The sequence below is a fragment of the Crocodylus siamensis genome, chromosome 4 (assembly GCF_052110815.1).
Source record: "Crocodylus siamensis isolate JL-2025a chromosome 4, ASM5211081v1, whole genome shotgun sequence".
Lineage (NCBI taxonomy): Eukaryota > Metazoa > Chordata > Crocodylia > Crocodylidae > Crocodylus > Crocodylus siamensis.
This window is the reverse complement of record NC_143398.1, coordinates 217,366,987-217,390,247: the sequence shown is the minus strand read 5'-3', so window position 1 is coordinate 217,390,247 and position 23,261 is coordinate 217,366,987. Positions and strand designations below refer to the sequence as shown.

The following is a 23,261-nucleotide window of genomic DNA, read 5'->3' as shown; positions in this document are numbered from 1 at the left end:
CGCCTTAAGTACTGCTCTAATGAACACAATTTGTAAAGCTAATTTGAAAACATGGGTTCTTGCAACTTTGTCCAACGATTATGGATTTTATTTATAAATGATGTTTAATGCCACTACTAGCAGGGTACCTTATTTGAATTTTACAATGGACAAAACATATTAAGTCTTGGATCGTGGAAACATTTAAGCAGATAAATAATTTACCTCATATGAACAGTCTCATTAACTCGAGTGGGATTACTGATGCATTCAAAGTTGTGCATGTGCATAAGCGTTTGCTGCAGCAGCAACTAATCATGTTAATTCAAAGTTTATTTAAAGTTCTCTCATAGTGGTATAAAATCATTGCCATTTCAAAACAAAATTGGTTCCGTATTATTAATAAAACATTATTTAGCCAAAGTTATTGTGTCAGGGCTCCAGACTTTTACTTCGTAGCATATATGGACATTTTAATAATGACATTTTTAAGTTAAAAAACCTTCCATGATATACAACCAGAAATCTTTCTAATGCTTAGGGCAGTAATTGAAGAAACAAGCCTAGAGCATCCACTTTGGCATGTTAAGACTATTAAATAGGAGGGCAGTAAAGCACTAGCAACACTTTAAGCAGTTTTGAGCCTTTTGGAAAGAACAGGATATACATCTGAAAACAAATATAAATTGAATCATTTACATTTTAAAAACAAGCTTCAATAAAAAAAAATCACTCTGTGATCCAGGCTAGTAAACTCAAACAGTAGGGATGAACATGGAGTGGGCAGAGCCATGGCTCTTCTTTTTCAGCATGCCAGCACACCTGAGTTGGCTAAGGGGGCCAAAATGCATACTGTGTATTGAAAGCTCTATAGCAAGCTCTCCCCACTTCTACCATGACTGACATGTCCTAATCATCACAGTGCCTCTTGGATTTCTATATAAGGATCGGGGCTGCCACACTTGGCCCTCCTGCATGGGTACTTGTCTGTAATGGAGACTCTGACACAAGGTTCTTAATGGTGCAGTTTTACACCCAGGGCAGCAGTGGCAGCAGCAGCAGTGGCTGGACCCCCAGAGGCTGCAGATGGGACAGCAGGGAAGGTGGCTGCTATTTTGTCCTCACTAACTGCTTCCCCACCACTATATCCTGATTGTAATCTGCCTGATTATGCTACTATCCTGAACCAAGATACTAGCAAAATTGGCAAAAGCTGTGCAAGTTCCAAATATGGTTGCTCCATTGTATCTTGGGGCCTTGCCACATGTTCACTTTCAATGGTTGCGAATCATTGGAATGTTCTGCTGTATTAAAGTTAGTGAGTGTTAGGGGGTAGCCATCTCCTGAAAAGGAGCAATGTTGCAATGCCACAAGGGCACTTAACACATGCTACACTGCTCGAGCATGCATCTGTCTGCATTTTAACTCCACTTAGTAAATGCTAATTTAAACATGTGACACCACCCTTAAACCTGCTGGTATTTCATGCATCCAACAGGGTTGCATGAATATCTGGCAGTATTGTTGCTGCTGACTGTCAGGATCTCACGTTTTGTGTTGGTCCATGGTGTAGAGGTGTTATAGGACAGCTCCACATCTTGGGCAGCAGCTCCACACTGGGGCAGTGTTGGCTATTTTTGCACCTTCTTCCAAAGGCAGAAACTAGGGTTGCTGCCCCAGTCATCCTTTCTCAATAATAGGCAGTGGCTTTAGGAACAGGAAGTGAGGGAAAATACCCATCTTTACCCCGGTCAATTGAAAAAGCTATTCTCTACAAATTTCCCTTTATACGTTCACCTATGCCGTAGAGTTTCATGCCCCAATCCTGCTGCTGCTTAAATTGACAATAAATTGAAGGGTATGGTTACATCTGATTTATTTTCAGATGTTCAGATTACCTAATTACAATTAGCATAAAACAACAAGAACAATATAACAAAAGGAACAGACCAAATTGTCAGTAAGAGATTTTAATGGTGTCATGATGTAACCGTGTCACCAGGAAAAATGCAAAGTCTTATTCAGCTGTGTTGTTATTTTTATAATATTAAAATGATTGAAAGATTTCTAACAGAAGCAGTTGTCTTCCATTAATGTCACCTAGCCTGCATGTATACATGTTGAGGTAAAAAATACTGTTCCTTTGAGAAACATAGATGAGATTTTATATAAAATACATTTTAAATATATCATTTGACTTTGTGTTTATGCAGGATTCGATATCACAGACAACTCAGCCACTTTTAACTGTAATGGATCTGGATTCAATGTCACATTGAAATCCACTTTTAATAAAATCCAGTAAGTCTCTTGGGGCTTTTTTCACTGAAAAGGCCTATTTCCCAGCTAAGACTTCAGGGCTTTAAAAATACAACCATTAGATTACATGATTGCATGAAATTATTATTTTCTGATGGACTGGCAGTAGGATTTTTGATATTTTAAAATGTATAAAACCAGATCCGGAATAAGTCCCGTAAGAAAATAAACAGCAGACAGCTCCATTACAGAGCAAATTTTTTTGCAGGATTCTAATGACTTTAGAAACTGTTAGACTAACACACAGAGTTTTGAGTACTTCTTCCAATCTCAAAATGGAAGTAATTTAAATTTATATATATATATATATATATATATATATAAAATTCGCAAACTTTTCCTTTGCTACCTTTTTCCCAACAGATAAATTTCACAGGTGACTCTTCATTTTCTCTTTGCTTCCCTTCACTGACCTTTCCTTCACAGCTTAGCTAGAAGAGTCCTTTACTTAGAGGCCATTATATATCTATATCTATAGATCTGCCAGAACAGATTCCTCTTTTGCTCCAAAGATGGCTTTTTATTTCAGGGTAGCCAATGTGCCTTACTGTGGTACATGTAATTGGTTGGATCTTGCAATTCACATCTGTGCTGACTCCAGTGTCTTCTGCAGAACAAACCAAGGGTGCACATATACATATATATACAAAATAAATCCATGTTTACAATCCTATTATATTTAAGTATTGAAGCCAGATCTAAATAATAGCAATAAAATAATTAAAGAAAATAGTACAAACTGGATTTGGCAAACAAGTAACAACATAATTTACCCAATGTATGTAATTTCATTGAAATCACTAGGATTATACATTTGAATAAAGTTTTACATAGGATGAACATTTACATCAGTAAAAGATTATTTTAAAGTATTATAAATTTTGATTTAAAACTGAAAATTCCTCTTGACCACATATGTAAAACATTATTGTTTATAGATATGCCAGTTTTCAACTCTTCTTTTCTATAAATAAAAGTAAACTAATTGTTAAGTTGCAAAAATAAACTTAGTAAGAAAAAATGTGGTTACCAATAAGGGCTATGCCAGCCAACATATTTGGAGCACTAAGAAGAGGAAATAAAGAGTCAGAGCAGCAGCAGGAGCAGGGAACAAAGAAGAGAAGAAGGGGGAAACATGGCAGAGCAGCAGGCAAGGAGGTATACTGAGTCAATAGGAAGAGAGGAGGGAGGGTGATATATTGTAAAAGAAGTGAAAAAGTGGCCTCTGTTACTATATATTATTTATAAATTAGTAAATCAAAAATATATATTGCTTTTATTCTCAAGATTATGGTAATATTATCAAATCACTTATATCACACACTAAATCTATGGAGGCATTTGATGTAATTAAATGAATAAAGTTTTTCTATGTAGTGGTTGACAGTGGGATAATTTTCATATTACAACCTTATAATTCATAAGGTCAGAACTAACTGGAAATAAAACCGAAGGTCCCTCTCTAGATAACAAGGCCAGAAGGGACCATTGTGCTGATCTAGTCTGACCTTTATAGCACAGGCCATAGGATTTCCCTGAATTCATTTCTGTTTGAATTAGAATTTATCTTCTAGGGAAACAACTGATCTAGATTTCCAAACATCTGCTAATGAAGCACCCACCTCCATACTCTGGTAAATTCTTCAAATGGTTAAACGTTGTCAAAAATTGTGCCTTATTTTTTGTTTAAATTTCTTCTGTCTACTTTAAGCTTAAACTTTATACATAATAGCAATCTGTTACACAGATGAGTATTTAGGTTTTAGTGGGATAGCCTAAATGTATAGGAACTTGTTGAATAATATAAACTTTATTGAATAATATAATACTGAAATCTAGTAACAAGTGCTAAAGAAGTGCTAAAAGCAGTTTCAGGAGTAACACACTTTCCTTGGTTCCTTCTTTCAGTTCTTGTGCAATTACAATGGGCATGGGCAAAATACAGCCTGCAGGGCAGATCCAGCTCACCAAGAGATTTTATCTAGCCTGTGGCAGGTCCCTTGGGTCTGCTCAGCTCAGGTGCAGGGGGCAGCCTGGGCCTTGGTGCATATAGCCAGTCCCACTATCTGTGGAAAAGCAGCTGGGCTGGGGTAGCATGGTGGCTGGACTCGCTTCCCAGGAGCCCCAGCAGTGACGGCTCCTTCCAGATGCAACTACCAGTCTCTGCCGGTGCTCCTGGACCTGGCCTCACTGCCCAGGCACCCTGTCCCATCCACCACACAGCCACCACTGGGGGCCAGACAGAGCAGATGGGCAGGGTCTCCTTGGATCCATGGCGCACTTGGCTGGGAGGATGGGGCCATGGGTGGGTAGGTAGTGGCATCTGGGAGCAAGACAGGTGGTCAGGGCTGGGGCTGGGATTGGGATCATGGGGCACTGGTTCCATGGGCAGGGTCATGCAGGAGCGGATTGTGGCTCTGCCCCAGGCCCTAGCCCAGTGGTGTCATTGCTCTGTGATCCTAGCCTCAGGCCCCGCCTGCTGCCCTGCCCATGGTGCTCTGTGCCAACATGTGGCCCCATCCCAAAATACACAAAGTAGCATAAATGGAAGTTCTAATTAATCAGATTTCAAAATATTTTTCAGCGCCCTGAGGATTATATTTCATTCTGATGGTTATTACCTTTTAAAAGTGTAAAGCACACACAGAATACTTATGTCTCTTTACTAACAACAGTGCAATATGTGTATAGAATAGGCAAATTAGAAAAAGCAGGGAGCGGGGAACTTTGCAGTTTCCTCAATATTTTATGTTTCTGAAGTTTCCCAGACTGCTTTAAAATAGATTCTCATCTCATGGAATTATCTGTGATATTCTCATTATACCACCTACTGAAATGTTTTTCTAATGATATGACATTAAATCCCATTTTCTCTGCATTTCGTTGACAGACAGAATGATGCAACAGATTAACCTGAAGGTAGAAACGTGACCTGGTTTTAATAAAAAAGTAGTTTTAAATGTTTTGGTTAAAGTCTTGTGATGAACTTGAGATATAAAATAAAGGACAGAAAAAATGTTAAAATCTAGACACAATAAAAATCTCCTCAAACTTTATAGCTTAGAATTACCATTGTTTATACAGATACAGTGAAATTTACCCACCTCCTTAAGTAAAGAGAAAGCTCTAAAAACTGCAGCATTGCCAACCTTGTACTTCATGAGAAATTCGGAAAACTCCACATGCCATGCATGCAGTACAACTGGGTTCTCCATCTGTTTTGCAAAAAGCTCATTGTGGGCTGTTGATGGGTGGCGGACAGGGGGAGCAGCAGCATGCCTGAGATTAGATAGACTATCGTTCGTTATGGATAATCTGTAATCTACTGTAATTTGGGGCATTTATACACATACTTCTTCATCCCATGATGCGCTGGAGAGCCACTGCTTTGGAGTAGACTCAATCAATCGAGTCTGCTCTGCATGTGAGCTGACGTGCACTGTGCTGCATCGCATGCAAGTGTATAAGCAGTGAAATGCGTATCAGCGTGCAGAAAATGGTGGTGGTGCACTTTGGAACTAAAGCATCCTCTATGTGTTTTAGTTTAAAAGTGTGCTGCTACCATTTTCTCAGCACCAATGCTCATTTCACCACTTATACAAGTGTGAGCATTGCAGCTCAGGAGCTTTTCAAAACATCTAGCACAGCAGAAATTGCATGTGTAAAAATGCCCTTAAATATTAGTCAAGATTGTTTTAAAAACAGCATACAGTTAGCTGGCACCCTGAATTTCATGTTTTAGTTCTGAGAATAATTCTGTAAATATATCTGTAAATAAATCTGTAAATATATGGCTTTGAGTGACATAAGGGACAAACATTAACTATAGAAGCAAACAGCACTTTTCAATTAATTTTTATACCATTAATCATTGTTGACTAGCTTCCAAACACCTGTTTTTTGTTGAGTAGAACAGTACATCAAATGAGCTGTGATTATTTATATTTAATAATACAAAGCCAATAGTGGGTTGTATGACTTTGTTTTTCTGGTTACTTTCATTGCCATAGCTTTAATTATGGTAAAATGCTTTAGCTCTACTCTCCACATATGAAATTCACAATGAGTTGACATTATGCATATGGAACAATGGCAAAGCAAGGCAAAATATCTATAATTGCATACTTTTTATACATTGTACTGATATGTGCATGTGTAGATATAGGCATTATTTAATTATGATAATCACAATGCATCATCTTTGACCACACATTTTCTCATGAATGGCCTGGTCTGCTCCCCTGACTCTTAAAGGGCATGTCCACACATATTTTTATGCATGCCTAAACTTAATACATATTTGCCTAATGCACATTAAGGTTATTTAGGCACACATCTACATGTGCACGCACTAAGGCACAATAACACGGTGTGCAGACCGACATGGGATTCAAGTTAGTCTCAGGTCAGTAGACATATGTGAATTAATGCACGTTAGAGCATGTACACTTGTTTTAAGGTGATTTAGCTATGCGCACATAAATTTTATACCTGGTTTTGCAGGTATCATAGTTAGGTGTAAATAGCCTAAAATCACCATTTTTAGTCCTATTAAGGGAGCGCACTTGTAGACCTGTGCCTTTAATGAACTTTAAGAATGGTTAATGTGCCTTAAATTGGCATGTGTAGATGCACCCAAAGAGTCATACCTCACTCCTGATCAGTTCCATGAACTTAATTGCAATGACTTGTCTGTTGGTAGTAGGTATGACATCCTTTCATCTACAGGAGATGGTGGAAATTTCAGCCTATGATGCAGATGGTTTGCAATGTTTCATGTGACTGAATAGTTCAATCCGAGATATGTATGATATATGGTAATGGTTGCAAATCTATGTGTTACGGTCGGGTGGTTTGGGAACTGCTTGCTTCTAAAGACTCTTTTCTCTTCAAGCTGTAGGGGCCAATTCAGAATTGAGCCTAATTATGGGCATCTTTCAAATTACCTTTCAGCTATCTTCTTTGGCTTTTTAGTGAGTTCTTGCTGCTTGCTAAGTATCTATTTCAAACATGCCCATTTATGCTGTCAAGTCTGAGTTACTGGCAGTTTGCTCCTGTATGGATTATTCTTGGTCAAGCCATAATGTTAACAACTGTGAACGGGATACAAAAAAGCCTTGAAGGCACATTTAATTTAACATATTTTCTTGCATATTACATATCCCAGAATATATTATACACCTTATTTTTGAAAGGCAGAATGAAGAAACAAAGATTTTTGTAGCATTTTGGTTTCACAGAGAGGGACAGAGCCTCATCTTTTGCTCATTCACCCTCCTTTTCCTGCTTAACTAAAGCTGAAACCCTTGCTGATGCTAAAGACTGGTCCCCATGGGTGGATCTATGATTTTGAAAAGAGGTAAAGGGTTTCCAGGGCTGTGAAATAGAAGAGAGACCAGGAACAGCTAGTAGATAGCAAAATTGCCTTCAGGAACGTTAGCTTTATTCGTGAAACATCAAAGGAGCAACAGTCATTAACATCTCAATTGAAGAACAATGAATCTTTATGTCAATTGATTCTCTCAGCTGCCTGAATAGTAATACCACAGCTGCTGCACTGTGGAGCGGGAGTAAAAGCAGGGTGCTAGTATGATAGTCAGAATATCATCTTCCTTGTTCAATATATGCATCCCAATTTTTTGGAAAGAAGTGCATGTTATATGCAAGAAAATATGGTACTCTGATTTTATTTTTACCACCAGACAGTGGTGATCTGGTGGTAGAATACCGTTGATGTATACTCACTTCTGAAATTTGTCTTAACAGCCATTTTGAGGCCAGGCATTTTTTTCAAGATTCATGAGTTAGCAAGTGGTAATTATAGTAAGATGTAGAGTATAAATAATTCATGCATATTCTGTATGAACAACATTGGACTTCTGCCTATTTTTCTATAACGTTGCTGTATAGTGATTTGTTTGGATTTTGTCTCAGATGACTGATAGTGCAAAATGTTGGCAATGATGTGAATCACTGTCGGGTTGTCTTGAAAATTGCTGTACTAGTGGTGATTTCTTCTTTTTCTTTTCTTTTTTTCCCCCCTGACTGCTTTTCTAGTCTCGGCAGACACCTGAGGGCGAGTTCCTTCCTCTTGATCAACTTGAACTGGACGTAGGTTTTAGCACAGGGGCAGATCAACTTTTTCTTGTTTCCCCACTTACAATCTGCCATGTGATCGATGCCAAAAGCCCCTTCTATGACCTTTCTCAGCGAAGCATGCAAACTGAACAGTTTGAGATTGTCGTTATCCTAGAGGGCATTGTGGAAACAACTGGTAAGTAAAACAACAGAATATATAGTACATGTATCATTTATAATTTTATTGCTTTTTCCAAAATTGAAGTAGATTTTTCTCTTTTCATATCTTAAATAGCATGGTATATTGTTGTTAATGAATGTACTATTACTGCTGATTATCTCCTCATGAGTGAAATGTTTGAGTGATCATTTTGAAAATTAAATGTATATTATACAAAGATGGCGCACACCTGCATACCCAAGAAGGTTGGTAAGTCAATGCAATAACTTCTGTAGAAATTAACTCAGGTCCTCAGATGTGTTTATGTTGAGTTTTCCTGGAATTAAAAAAAAAAAAATGACAGATGCATGTAGGTGTACTTTTGTTGTAGTCTGCACTGCTTTTGTCAATGAAAGTATTTTGTGTGTGCTAGAGTTCTTCGTACAGAGAATATGTTACAGTTCTTAGTACAGAGAATAGCCAGTAGGCTTGTGTAAATACTAAGGAGCATGACCTTGGTTGGAGAATGATTGATTATTAGTAAGAGATTTTAAAATACTTTATTTTCTACTTTTCAGCTTATACATTTGTGCCTGTGTAATTCTGTGTTATTTAGTTACAGTGATAGAGGAGAATTTAAAGAGATTTTTTTAAACATTCCTTCTAACACTTAAAGTACTATTATATACTTTCTAAGTATTGTCAGCACTGATATAATTTGAATATGCCTCTTCGGGTTCCAATGAATATCACTTTTTGAGGCTGGAATCTTTTTAATTATCTAGATCCGTGGAGTCTTATTATAGATATCATTGTGGAATTAAAGCCATAATAATGCATAATATTCCAGTTTATTAATAAATTTAGTCTAATTCCCACTAAAGTTATCCACAGAAGATGGTATCTAGCTTAATTCCATTAACTTCTATTAACAGTAGTGGATGTTTTTGTTTGTGTAAAGGTACACATGGATATGGTATGCATATGTGGCTAGAGAGAGGTGATACAGAGACAGGATTCTGCAAATAACCATTCGAGTTTTTAAATAAATTTGCATTGACTGTGTTTGCACTCTTTTTTGTCTCCACATGTTGTTACCAATCTAGTTTTTTGTTGCTAAAATCTGTGGAAAGTAGAATCTGAATCTGCAAACCCAAACCTGTGTGAGGTTGCAAAGTCAGGACCCAGTTTTAAAGGAAGAGATGAAAGTGAGCTGAATAAAATAGGTTGTATCTTAATAAAACATGGAGGACAGCAAAAGACTTAAAATAATGGCAGAAAATACGAATAGACGATAGAAAAAATGGTCAAAGGGAGGTAACCCAGTTGCTATGCATTAGTTGTATAGTATAGTATCTGAGAATGGAAATAGTCCAGCAAAGTGCAGCAAGGAAACAGAATGTGAGATTCACAGATTCACAAAAGTTTAAATTAAATGAAAAAAGGATAGCACAATAAGTGGAATATGAGAAGAAAAATATAGAAAATCATTTAATAAAAAAGTACATTTGACATCTACATTGTAAATAGTTCTGACTCAGTCTGTTTCAGAGAGGAAAAAATGACAAGTGATTTAAATAAAGATATAAATTAAAAGGTAATCAAGTCTATAAAACATTCCATATTTAACAGAGAGGGGATGGAAGCTGAACAAGTTTACTCCTAAAGTCAGAGGATATTCTGGCATATAGTAGGTGTAATGCCAAACCTTATTTACCGGCATTTACCTTACATTTCTTAATTTAATTATGAACTGCTTTTCCATGAGATTGAATGATCTAGTCTACATGTTCCCTATATTGTTCATTTAAAAGAAATCCAATTTTCTTCCTCTTCCTTTCTGCTTTAAAAGTGTTTTATGTTTAGTAATTTCCTTGTCCTCTTCTTTGTAAACAACCCCATTTTCTTGAAGACCACATTGTTCCTTGGGAAGCCCACTTAGGCCATTTTTACATGTGCTCACAATGCAGTGCCAGGTGGTTTTAATTAGCCATGCTAATTAAAAGCACCACACATCACATGTATCAGCAGCGTAGTGTTCCTCTGCGTTGAGAAAATGGCGGAGGTGCACTTTGAACTAAAGCACACTGAACATATTTTAGTTCAAAGTGCACTGCTGCCATTTTCTCAGTGTGGAGGTGTACTGCACCGCTGATACATGATGCGTGAGACCACCAGAGTGCAGCAATTATGTGCTCCAGCAGACTCAATTAATCGATTGAGTCTGCTCCAATGCACTGGATTTCCAGTGCATTAGAACAGGATCCCTGCATGCGTGTAAGTTCCCCTAGTTTATCTTCAGAATTTTGTGGAGGGCATGGTTTGTTTACATATTGATTGTGAAGAGTTATTATTTTAGGATGCACAGTGTGACCTGAGTCTGTGCCTGTGTACACCAAGTTGGGTAGAATTGTGGACACCCCACAAGGTAGGGCAATGATCTAGATTAGACCTTGGAGAAGTTTTTACAACGTTTCTTTCATTACAATCTTTGTGTCATAAATATGGGTTGTATGTTAATATTATGCCACTTTAGCTTATGTCTATGCCATTTAAACCAAATGGCATGTATCACTCAGAATTCTAAGAATCCTAACAATCCTCTTATATCTTTCAAGATATGGCATTTCAAGTATTTATAGATTAGCCTTTCATTCTTAATGTTTTACCTGTGCATTCTTAGAAGAGGGCATTACTTTGGGTTGGGTAGGAACAGGGGTGAGCAAAATGTGGCCTGCGGGCTGGATGCGGCCCACCAGGCCATTCTATCCAGCCTGTGGGGCCTCTAAAAAGTTTATAAAACTAATATTTATCTGCCCCTGGCTGCCTGTCATGCGGCCCTCGATGGCTTCCCATAACTCAGTAAGTGGCCCTCCGCCCAAAATAATTGCCTGCCCCTGAGTAAGAAGGTTTATTAATTGTCCAGAGAAAGAAAGTGAGAAAATACGCATTGTAACAAGTTTGGTTGATAAGAAAAGGAATTTCAGAAATGAAGCAGGACGTAGTCTTTATAAAACCCTTTCACTCTTCTCTGTCTGAATAGCTTTCTCTCTGCTAACAAATTAATAACGGCCTTTAGTTTTTTATTTGCTACAACAAAACCTTTTGTTAAAATATGTCCTTTAAATCTAAATTCAGGATATACTTTTGTTTTGAAGTTACTATAAATTTCAAAATAGCTTAATGAAAATATGTTGAATTTGTATGTGTATAATTATCGAGCTTGGCATATGGTTAGTCATTCCTAAGGCATGGCATCCAAAAGTGAAATTTAAATCATATGCAGCAATGTGCAATATGCACCTGTTCATGTGTTACATAGTCATCTTATTATTCCACTGCACACATATCACTGTGTGTTTTTTATTTTTTTGTGAATTAGTTGCATATTTTTAAGGAAAATTAAAATCAGACATTAACACAAGATAAAAACACTTAATTTATTTCAGATGTCTTATTCCTTACTGGTGAAATGAACCTTGTGTTGTAGACTTGATGGGAATGACTTTCATTCAACATTAATGTATATGTAGAATAGTATACTACTTTTCTTCTGTTCTGCATCTAGTTTTTTAATTTTTAAAAAAAAATTCTCAGACTGACTGTATGGGGTTTAAGATGAGTACATAGAGTATAAAATAAAAGTATTGCTGAGTTTAGAAACATTAAACAGCCTTATTAGCGTAGGACCATTTTTCTAAAGTTGTTTTCCTTTTCATACAATTGATTTGTAGAGAATCATTACCATGAAGACAGATCAATGTAAAAATAATGACATGTAACACAGAGTTATTTTTTCCCTTTAATTGTGAAGTGCTCACAAGTGATTTGATCCAAGCTGACCCTTGCTAGTTTATTTTAGACTCTTAATGCAGCAGATGTATCAATGTAGGTTATTAAGGTTTAATGGAAATTCAATACCTGTCTGCATGCATTCCGTGCAAACTTTTTAAGGTAAATAATTCTTTGTATGGTCTGAAAAGTATTGTGAACTTTTCTGCACTATGCTTAAGTAGTGTGATCTTCTGCACAAAGACCTGAGTTCTACTTATGAGTGACTAGTAAAAAAAAATCTTCCTATTAAATTCACAGTATTTTCAAACATAATGAACAAAGTAAATTCCTTAGTGGTGCATGCCTGTGTGTGTGCATGCACACACATGCACATGCCATGTTAACTTTATTGTTGTAAGTTGAAGAATTGGACAATGAATTTATGGAAATAAGAATTCTTTAAAAGGTTTCAACTTCTAGCCATAATGCCATGGCAGGTGATAGAAGAATCTGGTCCATCAAGCTGGATTAGAAAGGAGAGAATGTTATTTCCCATGACAAGTCTTAAAGCAATATCTCATAATGCAATGATTACACTAATAGAAGCATAATTTTAAGCAGCAATTAAGCATTGATTTCTATTTAAATGGACAGCACTAAGATTTGGCTCATGATAAAATGTCTCAACTGTTTAAGTTGATGTCACAAAATATTATTCTTTGTGAAATAAGCATACCCCCCATTTCTGGGGTATAAACATGAGGACAAAATAGAAATTGGTTAAGACCAACTATCCTAACATAAGAATAGTTGGAAAGAAGACTGCATTAGATGAATGTTTTATTTGTCTTTCCAACCCCCTGTCTGCAATCTGTTTTCATGAAGGACCATTCCCAGTACTCACTTCTTATTTGCTTTTGAACACCCCTCCCCCAGCCTTTTAGGTTTTGTGTGTGTCTGTGGCCACCTAAGACAAGGCCTCTGAGGAAAGGAATAATATTTCAATAAAAAAATAATCTGTAGAAATTGTGCACAGGCCCATGTATAGTAAAGGGGCCTGTGAAGTGGAATTGTGTTCACTCTACTGTGAGAGACAAGCCACTTTTAGAAAGGGAATTAAGGAGAGATTTGATTATACTGATACAGGCAGTTGGTATATGTTGGTATTGGGGAAACTTGCCAAATATAGCTTCATTTAGAAAAGGACTTGAGTTTCAGCATGAAGAAATGACCAGTGACATTTTGTCCATATGTGGTTGGTGACTAACACTGTTGCTCACTTGCTAAGTGTCAAGACTCCTGACTGAATACTAGCATTCTCTGTACTTGTTTCTTCTTGCACGTTCTGTTTTGTTGAGAATACAAGTTGCTCAGAAAGCTGTGCACTTATGTCTGTGTCATTAAAAACCTAGAAGTTTTACTTATTCCTATTATATATAACATGCCATTAATAATTTTCTATTGGCCATCCCCGGAAGACCATGTATTTATCATCCAGCTTGCTATATTTGTCTTCAGAATATCATATAAAACTTTCTCTCAGTTCTTCCAAAAGTAACTTTGATCCTCCCTAGTATTATGCCATTATGGTGGGACTAGAAGGGTGGTAGGGAATGTAGGCGGGGAGTGGCTTCTGCTACCTACTGCACAATCCCAATGGCAACTGCAGCAGCTGCTAGAAGTTGCCGCTGCCCCTGTGCTGAGTGCTCAGCCACATCCCTATACGGCTGATTTTTGATGTGTGTTACTTTGTTAAATCTCATAAAATTGTTTTCTTGCCCTGTTGTCTCAAACTGAAGTAAACTTTAGGAACTAGACAATGACTTATTTGAAGTCTTGAAACGTTAAGATTTCATTATAGTTTTCCTACAACTTAGGTGTTATCTGGAAAAATGAAAGGCTTGGGCACTTACATACTTTTAATATTTCTAAACTTTCCATGAGAATTTACAAGGTTGTCACTTTTAAAGCCTGTGGAATCGAGGAGTTCTGAGTATAGTTAATTGGTTTAGTCAAAATTATTTAAAAAGACCATATTTTACTTTTAATAGCAGGAGTTTTAGTATGTGGCTTACCTCCATTCCAGAAGTATTTAGAAAGGTGTATAGTCTAGTTGCATTCCACTTTTCAGCTCATAAAGCCCTGCGTTGTTCATTTTTCTATATTTGTTAGAATATACTAAAGATATACTTGAGAAACTACACTTGATCTGAAGGAAGATACCAGTTATGGGTGTAAAAAAATTAGGCAGAGAATAGGTACTAAGTACAAATAGAAATTTCATTTCTGTACATCTATGCAAACCTGTACATATCAGTGTGCTCCTTTATGGTGTGAAGATTTAAAACAGATTGGGTGAAATGCTAAAAGACATCTCAACAAAGGAAGACTGTAAGGAAGAATTTAAGTCTTTAAGAAAAAGACTTAAATTACCTTGTTTATGTCCATTCCATCTATAAACTCTCCAAAGAAAATCTTAGTGTGTGATCTTTATGTGCAATTCCATGAGTCTCTTTCTCTCTCTCTATATATATATAATCTCAGCAATCCCATACAGTCAAGGATGATTATCTTGCATGATTGCTTTATCCATGGGTCTGAAGATAGCTGATGAGGCTGATCCTGGACTGACGACTCTGTTGCAACTCAGGCACATGTTTCTGTGTCGGGTGGGTGGCCCTGGATTCTTGATTCAGTCTGCAACACACTGTTTCTGCCACTCCCACTTTTCCATCTTCTGTTGTCATCCTATGGTTTCAAAGTACTGAGATCCATGCAGCAAATTGTTCCTCATTTGAAGCAGTCCTGGGCTATATTTTTCCATGAGTGCACTGTTGTACTAACTGCATTATAAATCTTTCCTGTCATAAAAGGAGTTACCTGCTTAAGGGGCCTCTTATCTTTGAAACGGGAACAAAATAACCTAGAAAACAGATCTTCCTTTTCTTTCTTGCCATCTTTTATGTTCTTTTCTGTCATTTTTAAAAGGTACAATTTGTGTTACCTTCCATCTAACATTAATACATTTGGAAACAATTTCTGTTATTGAAAAGCCTATTAGGTTCTGCCAGCATGGGACCATAGCTGGCACATCACAATAATCTTGCTACAGAGGATGTAATTCTTTTCGTCTGTGAACTGCTTTTGCATAATTTTATACATCTCCTGATTCTGTCCCTCACCACGCATGCTGTTATAAAAACATATATGTAGTAGCTAAATGTTTATGCTTGGGAGATACTTTAGAGTATAAAACAGCAGGATGCCAACATTTTTTTAATGCTTCAAAGAAATCTGCAAAACTATATGGTTCTGCCAGTTTCTTCACTCCTATCTTGGTATTTGACTTCTGTGGTATTTTGGGCTAAATCTTTTTCTTGTTTTTGAGATTTTTTACTTATATAGGAACTCTATGGACTTCAGTGGACTTATATTGACATAAGTTGCATGCTTAATATGGCCTCATTTCTCTATTTGAATATCAGTCAGATGCTGTCCTGCTTTGCTGAAGGTAGTACAAAAATAGGTGGAACAGAAGAAGTGCTTAAATTGCTTTTCAAAAGTGAAGAACAGTCAAGACATACAGCTAATTTGTAATACTTCAGGACCTGAAAACAATAATTTTGATATATATCCAGTCCCCAAACTATACTGATAAATTATAATTGTCTCCCCAAAGCATTTATTTCCAAAGCAGCATATTGAATGCTGTCCTGTTGTAAAATACGATTGTAAGAAAAAGTTAAGAACCTTTTGTTATATCTGAGTAGAACTCTAAGAAGCCATTGCCTAAGAGAACTAGTGATGTGTCGTACGCTGGCATGCCATCAGAACTTCAAGTGCTATGCATTTAGGAGCCCATATGATTTCAAAATTGCAATATTATTCTTCAATTTACTGAGATACTGAAACTATTACAAAGCGTGTGCATCTACACATGTGCTTTACTGTGGAGTTAACTAATTAGCTCCACTGGAAAGTGTCACTGTCTTCACACCAGCTAGCCCCTCACTATAGCACTCTCGTGTCCCAGGCAGCCCCTTTGCTGCTTGATGCTGTCATCTGGATACTGGGGCTGACCCCCCAAGCTCCCTGCCAGGTTGGGGCTGCTCTGCCCTGGCTCAATGTGCTGAGGTCCTGGGCACACGTGTAAACATTTTGTGTGTGCGTAGTGAACCCAGACGGGTTGTGCATTCAGTATTGTATAATTCTTACACTGCCTCATCTGATCTGCTTAATTTGGCAACATCTATTTACACCCTAAAACAGCAAAGAATAATAGATACAGCACAGGAGTGGGACATGGAAGAATAAACCAGGTCTCTTCATTCTGTTACTGCTTTATATGTTTACACATATCCAACAGCAGCTAGAGTGAGACACTTGACATCAAACTTTCTTCAGTCAATAATAACAAATTTTAAATGTCCACATCTATCTATCTATCTATCTATCTTGCTTCTTGGTACTGAATAAGCTACTGATCAGCTTCACTGTCCCTGATACTCCTTATATACTGAGTCCAGTTAGCAGCAGATTGAATCCACCTTCTCTGGAGGCTGTGGATGGATCCAGCGTGCTTGTGCTATTTCTTTTTCCCAGCACATGCTCAGGGAAGGATACATGCCTCTGGATGAGAGAAAAATAATCCAAATTCCCTTTAAACCTCTTCAGTTCCTGGGGTATGAGACAGATTTGTTACCTCTACCAGCAAGAGTGAGTACTCACCCAGTCCTAATCAGTCTGCATTTTCAATAGAACATTCTTATTTTATTCAACAAGACCCTTCCCCTATTCACAGATAGTTTTCTCAGGAAGTGCCTCTCTGAGCCCCAGGTGCCACACACATTCCAACGTGGTTGCTAGGATAGAGCTTTTATTTTTCCTCCTCTTGACCTCAGTGGTATCCCAACATAGTCACCAGTCACTACTATTCTCCCACCACGCATGCTCAAGAGCGTCTCACAGACCTTCCCAAAATGCATGCATTTTGAAAAGTTCCTTTCTACAGTACAAGGAAGTTAGATGAGGATGAATTTTAGCACAAGTGATCCACTTCATCGGGTGAAATACGTTGTCCATTGTCCCACCCTTAGGACCTGGAGAAACCTGGGGCAATGGACATGTTCCCTACTTACAGAGATATGCCCTGGAGAATCTCCATGATGCATTTCTGCACATGGGGAAAGCTGGCTCTGGTGTGGTCTCAGGGCTGAGACCATCAATCATAGTCCTCCTCTTTAAAAAAGACAAAAAGGAGGGCCTGGGGAATTATAGATCTGTTAGCCTGACTTCAATATTTGGGAAATTACTGGACTATATTATAAGGAAGTCCATTTAAAACATCTGGAAGAGGAAAGGCTGATCACAAGCAGCCAGTATGGATTTATCAAGATCTAATTGAATGTTATGTCCTTCTTTGACAAGCTAGCTAACTTACTGGGTGGGTGAAGGGAATGCAGTGGTCATTCTGTCTGGACTTCAGTGATAAGGCTTTTGTCACAAGTTCCACATGACCTTTTTATAAACAGACGGGAGAAACATGGACTACTCAACTATGACAAAGTGAAGAGACAGTAGGCTCAGTACCTACAAGCAAAAGGTCATTATAAATGGATCCATGTAGAAATGGAAACAGCTTTTGAATGGAATCTCACCAGAGTCTGTCCTGGGCTCAGTGCTGTTTAATATGTTTGTTCATGATTTGGGCGCTGAGAGAATTTCCAGAAAGCCAAGGAGCCTCAGTGGATTGCTGGAAGATAAAGAGAAGAGCTCTGGTGGATATCAGAGAAGACAGTGCTCAGCAGCAGGAGAATGAAGCTGAGCTCTGCAATAAACATAGTTATGAAAGAATACTAAATGGGCTGGCATAAGTTTATGGAGAGGAAAGGATGACAGAAAGGGGGTGTGAGGTGTAGAGTTGTTTGCTGCTCCAGATTGTATAACAGAGTGGAAGTGTTTGGCTTTTCCCATGCTTCTAGGTTTTGCTGGTTGCCACATGGGGCTGGGAATGAATTTTTCCCCCTCCTGTTGCTACAGTTGTCAGGACTTTTTTTTTTGTCTTCTTCAAGGCAGCCAAGGCTGGGGAGTTTAATGGGGTTGGGCAGATGCGTTTTCTGGGACTCTAACCTAGAGATTCGGGTTTAGAGGGTCTTGCCCCTCTGCTTGGAGTCAGAGTGATAACTGCATTTAGGATCAGGAAAGAATCAACATGGACTATGGGGGTTTTGGCCTTTGCCTGCGGTAGTGGGTATGGTCTTTTGCCTGGGAACTCCCGAGTGTATTTTAATAAACCTTGTAGCACCAGGACATTGACAGTGGCTTTGTGTCCCTGCTTTTCCTGTGGCAGGTTGGGGTATACCTGGTGTTTTGAGCAATGCATGTTGTTGTTGTGTGACAGGGTTATTTATGTAGTTTTACGGATATGTTAGGCAAGAACACCTGTATGGGATAGGACAGGGGTTGTATACATACCCCCAGGGGTACTTAAAAAGGTTGTAGGGGGTATGCAGGGACAGGCAGATGGGCAGGTGGGGATGAAGTGGGCCCCAGGGCATGGAAGCGACATCTCCCCCTGTATGTTTGCCTCTTACTCAGGGGCAAAGGAGGGGGAGAGGTGTGCTGGTTGCTGCCTGCTCCATGCAGCACACCATGGTGCCTCCCCACCTCCCACCCCAACCAGAGCTCAACCCAGAGAAGACCCAGGTGACACTGACTGTTGGAGGGTTATAGCCAGGGAATGTAGCTGGGAGGATATCGTCCCCTGAAATGGGAACTGATTTTCTAGTATATTTTGGGATGTAGTCCAAATTCTATTACTGCAGTGCAGTCTGCATGAGCTATGCCTGATAGAAAATATTGCAACTTATCTTCTTTGCATTTGATCTCCACATCACATATTCTTTTTATGTGTTTTTATATAAAATTGACCTGTACACTGCTATATAATTTGGGCTCTACCTAGCTGAAAGACTCACTTACTCCCCAGAAATAGCGTGCTCATATATTTGCAAGAATGAAATAAATAAATACAACAGAAATTCTCTGATGTGCACAAGCTAATGTTCCTTGGTTTGTAAGCATCTGTTGACAAGTGTCAGATATTTACTAGAGGGTCCTTTACCTCTTGTTTATCTGACAGAGTAGGATCAGAGACCTCCCAGATATAATGTAAAGTTTGTATGCTTTTTAGGGTTCTAGTACTAATGTTTTGTTTCTGATTTTTTTTGTCTTTGTTAACTTGGTTTAGCTTTTTAAATAATTGTGTATTACCTGAGCATTTTAAAGAAAATAAACAGTAAATGAAATGAAATAAAGGGCATGCATAGTTATATGCAATATTATAGGCATATTTTCCCTCACTAATGTGAAAATGGAAATGATATTTTTAACAGCCAGACACAATCCAGGGTTCTACAATGGAAATATAACCATAAGGCTCTGCCCATAAAAAGTATCTACAAACTCTGTCCTAGAGCTGGGTAGTTTATAAAAAGCCAAGACTGATCAAAGGAAGGGGTATGGCAGTAGCAATTGAGGAATAAGCAGATATGTGTGGCTGTTTGAGGTGGATCACCCTTGCAGACCATGGCATAAATTAATATCTCTTCCTGTAGCAGGAAACCTTAGAGAGGCCAGGAGCTTTACTTCTGTTTTCCTTTCCACATAGTGAATTTCCCCATGGAAAAGGGTGTCAGGTGGCACAGAAAGCTGTGGTGGACATTTTTGTGCATTCGTTTGGAGTAAATTAGTCTTAAAATTATAATGCTGTTTCATTCCAAGTGTAGTTTTGATTTGAAGAAATAAGGATAAGCTTGGGACACGTTTCATATTTTTTTCTTTAGAATTCCCAGGTCTGTGCATTATTAAAATAATGATAGCTGTTGTTCTTGAAGTATGTGTAGTGGTGGTCCTTTTAAACACTGCTGTCGTTCAATATTTATTGTCTTTCTAGATTCCCAATGATGCTGATGCACAAGCAGACACTGCCAGATATATTTGTGTGCATTGCCAGATATTTTTTTGGTATACTTTGTGTATGACACCACCCCACAATCATCTTCACAACCTTACATACCAAGAAATAGAAAGCAGTCTTCCCCCACCGCTCCCATTTCAGGCTGTGGAGTATGGTCAGTATTTATAATCATTTCCCATTGTGGTAAATGTGAGCAGTTTGCATTTATTACTAGAAAACATATCTGAAATCACCACTGCAGACCTACACATTTCAGTAAATAATTGAATAGTTGTGTGAAAACTTAGTGGCTTCAGTTTGATGTCAACTTAAAATAAAGTTAGAGATGCATGCATTTCTAATATAGTTAGTATATAGCGCGCAAATCGGCGTTGCCTTCTGCTAACACAGCCAACTACCTACCTGTCTCAGCTTAAAACAAAGATACTTGAGCTGTTATGCTTCAAGCAGAAAGATTATTTCTTCCTGAATTCAATTGGGCTTCTCTTTGCACTGCAAAAATATTATTGACGAGGAGGCTCTGTTCCTGGATAAATTCAGAAGATGATGCTTAAAACAAGGGTTGATGAGGTGGCTTCAGGAAGTTGCTTGTTATACTCTTGTATTTCTTACAGAATTGTGTACTTTTCAGTTGGGGGTAGTTTGTGCTTCTCAATGTTTTAAGGGAGAAATATGTTTACAGAGCAAATTCTATAATTTGTCTGCTAGGTTAATGAAGCTATTTTTTTTCACTGCCTTCTATCAGAAAAAGTCATGTTTCTTGGGCAGAAATAATCACAACAATCCTGTGAGATGTCAGAGAAAAATGAGATTGGCTTTAATGTTATGAGTTAATCTTTGGAGCTTTAAGTTCACCTCGTATAACCTGAATGCTAAGTGATTTATCTAAAGTTGGGACTTTAAAAAATATTTTGTAGATACTTAATGCAGTAGTATTTAACCCTCTGGAAATAGGCTTTATGTACTGATCAGACACTTACATAGGCAAGTTTGGTCAATCTTCATTCTACATCTATTTCAATCTCTTCATGAACAAGTGCTGGATGATAAGCATGAGTTAGTAATCACTGAGGGAATGTCTTGTGCAATGATCCAGAAAGCTTAGGAGCACAAAACTGATCTGTGATCTAAATCTGAATTACACCTCCTGTCAATTGAACATGCCTAATATGAAAAAAAAAGAAATAATTCCCAGCTTCCTAAGCACACGTGACTTGTGTCCCTTCTTCAAGCGAAGTATTTGTGTTTTCTTTTCAGAATGTTGTGTCTTAAACAAAGCTTAGTTAATCTTTATGTAATTATAATAAAATGAAAGTACGACAATGACAAGTACTGATATATTGCAGTGTGCAAAATCTATGAACATTGTTTAGGCTTTTTTTAATGGTGGGGAAGTATTTCAGTTTCTCCTTAGAAGTCATAGTGGCTATTGTTACCTTTTTTTTCTGTGTACAGTGCATTCTTATCAAGTGAACTATCTCAATGGTTTGGAATGTAAATTCTTCTTTCATATAAAGTGCTGACTTGATCCCCCAATGGTAAAATCCAATAGGAAGAAGCAAAATAGAAATCTCCACAAGTTTCTCAGTGTGGTGTTTCTCTCTTATTGTTTTGTCTGTCCTTGGAGGATAAATATAATTTTCTTTGCATGCTGTATTCACTACTCCTCTTCCAAGTGTATTTACTGGCCAATATGTATGAAATGTGTAGTTGTTCTAAAACAGTCAAACAAAAACCTTCCTGGATTTTTGAGGAAAATATGTCATTTAAACTCACATAGATATATACTTTTTAAATGTTATTTTAAATGTTCATCATATTTGAATACTATGAAATACATTTTCTGGATTAAAGTATAGATGCACTTTTCAGATCAACTGGCCATTTTTTAAACTGAAAGGTTATTGTAATTCTTTTTTCAACAGGAATAAGAACATTTGATTGGAGATAGGTTTAGATGTAAGAATAAATTTAGTATATATTAGTATAAATGTATATAAATTTGAGAGGTGAGAATCAGTAACAGCACTTAGGTTTATTTTTTATTTCAATAAATTGCTTATGATACTAATTTTAGATCCCTTACTCGTATCTGATCTTGCCAGTTTTCTCAAAAGTGATATTATATGTCCAGAATGTTAATGTTTTTCAGGAATAGGTGAAAAAGTTTAGTAGTCCTTGGACCAGGTCTCCTTGATGTAGACACCATCAAATATTTTAAATTTTTTTGGCTTAATTGGACCTCTTCTAAATTGATTTTTACTTATGATTCTTCCATTACAACATGACTAGAACAAAAATCCATCATTGGAAGGCAGGACTCACACCTGCTGCCTCAACTGAAAATACCCGCTGGCTGGGAAATTGGCTTCGTGGTCGGACCCAGAGGGTTGTGATTGATGGCAGTCAGTCATCGTGGTGTCCTGTGACCAGTGGGGTCCCTCAAGGCTCTGTCCTGGGACCCATACTGTTCAACATATTCATTAACGATGTGGACATTGGAGTCAGGAGTGGACTGGCCAAGTTTGCCGATGACACCAAACTTTGGGGCAAAGCATCCATGCCAGAAGATAGGCGGGTGATCCAGGCTGACCTGGACAAGCTCAGCAAATGGGCAGACGAGAACCTGATGGTGTTTAACACCGAAAAATGCAAGGTTCTCCACCTTGGGAGGAAAAACCTGCAGCACCCTTATAGGCTCGGCAGTGCTACGTTGGTTAGCACTACAGAAGAAAGAGACTTGGGGGTCATCATTGACCACAAGATGAACATGAGCCTCCAATGCGATGCTGCGGCTAGTAAAGCGACCAAAATGCTGGCGTGCATCGATAGATGCTTCTCGAGCAAATCCCGGGACGTCATTCTCCCCTTGTACTCGGCCTTAGTGAGGCCGCAGCTGGAGTACTGCGTCCAGTTTTGGGCTCCACAATTCAAAAAGGATGTGGAGAAGCTTGAGAGAGTCCAGAGGAGAGC

The 23,261-nt window shown here is 38.0% G+C and overlaps 1 protein-coding gene across 1 annotated transcript in view; it reads left to right on the top strand.

The window, feature by feature from the left end:
* KCNJ3 (potassium inwardly rectifying channel subfamily J member 3) overlaps positions 1-23,261 on the top strand; it is a 187,092-nt gene that overhangs the window by 6,682 nt on the left and 157,149 nt on the right. Inside the window, exon 2 of the mRNA XM_090045701.1 lies at positions 8,356-8,572. Coding sequence (XP_089901827.1) covers positions 8,356-8,572 — 217 coding nt within the window. The remainder of the gene's footprint in view (positions 1-8,355; positions 8,573-23,261) is intronic.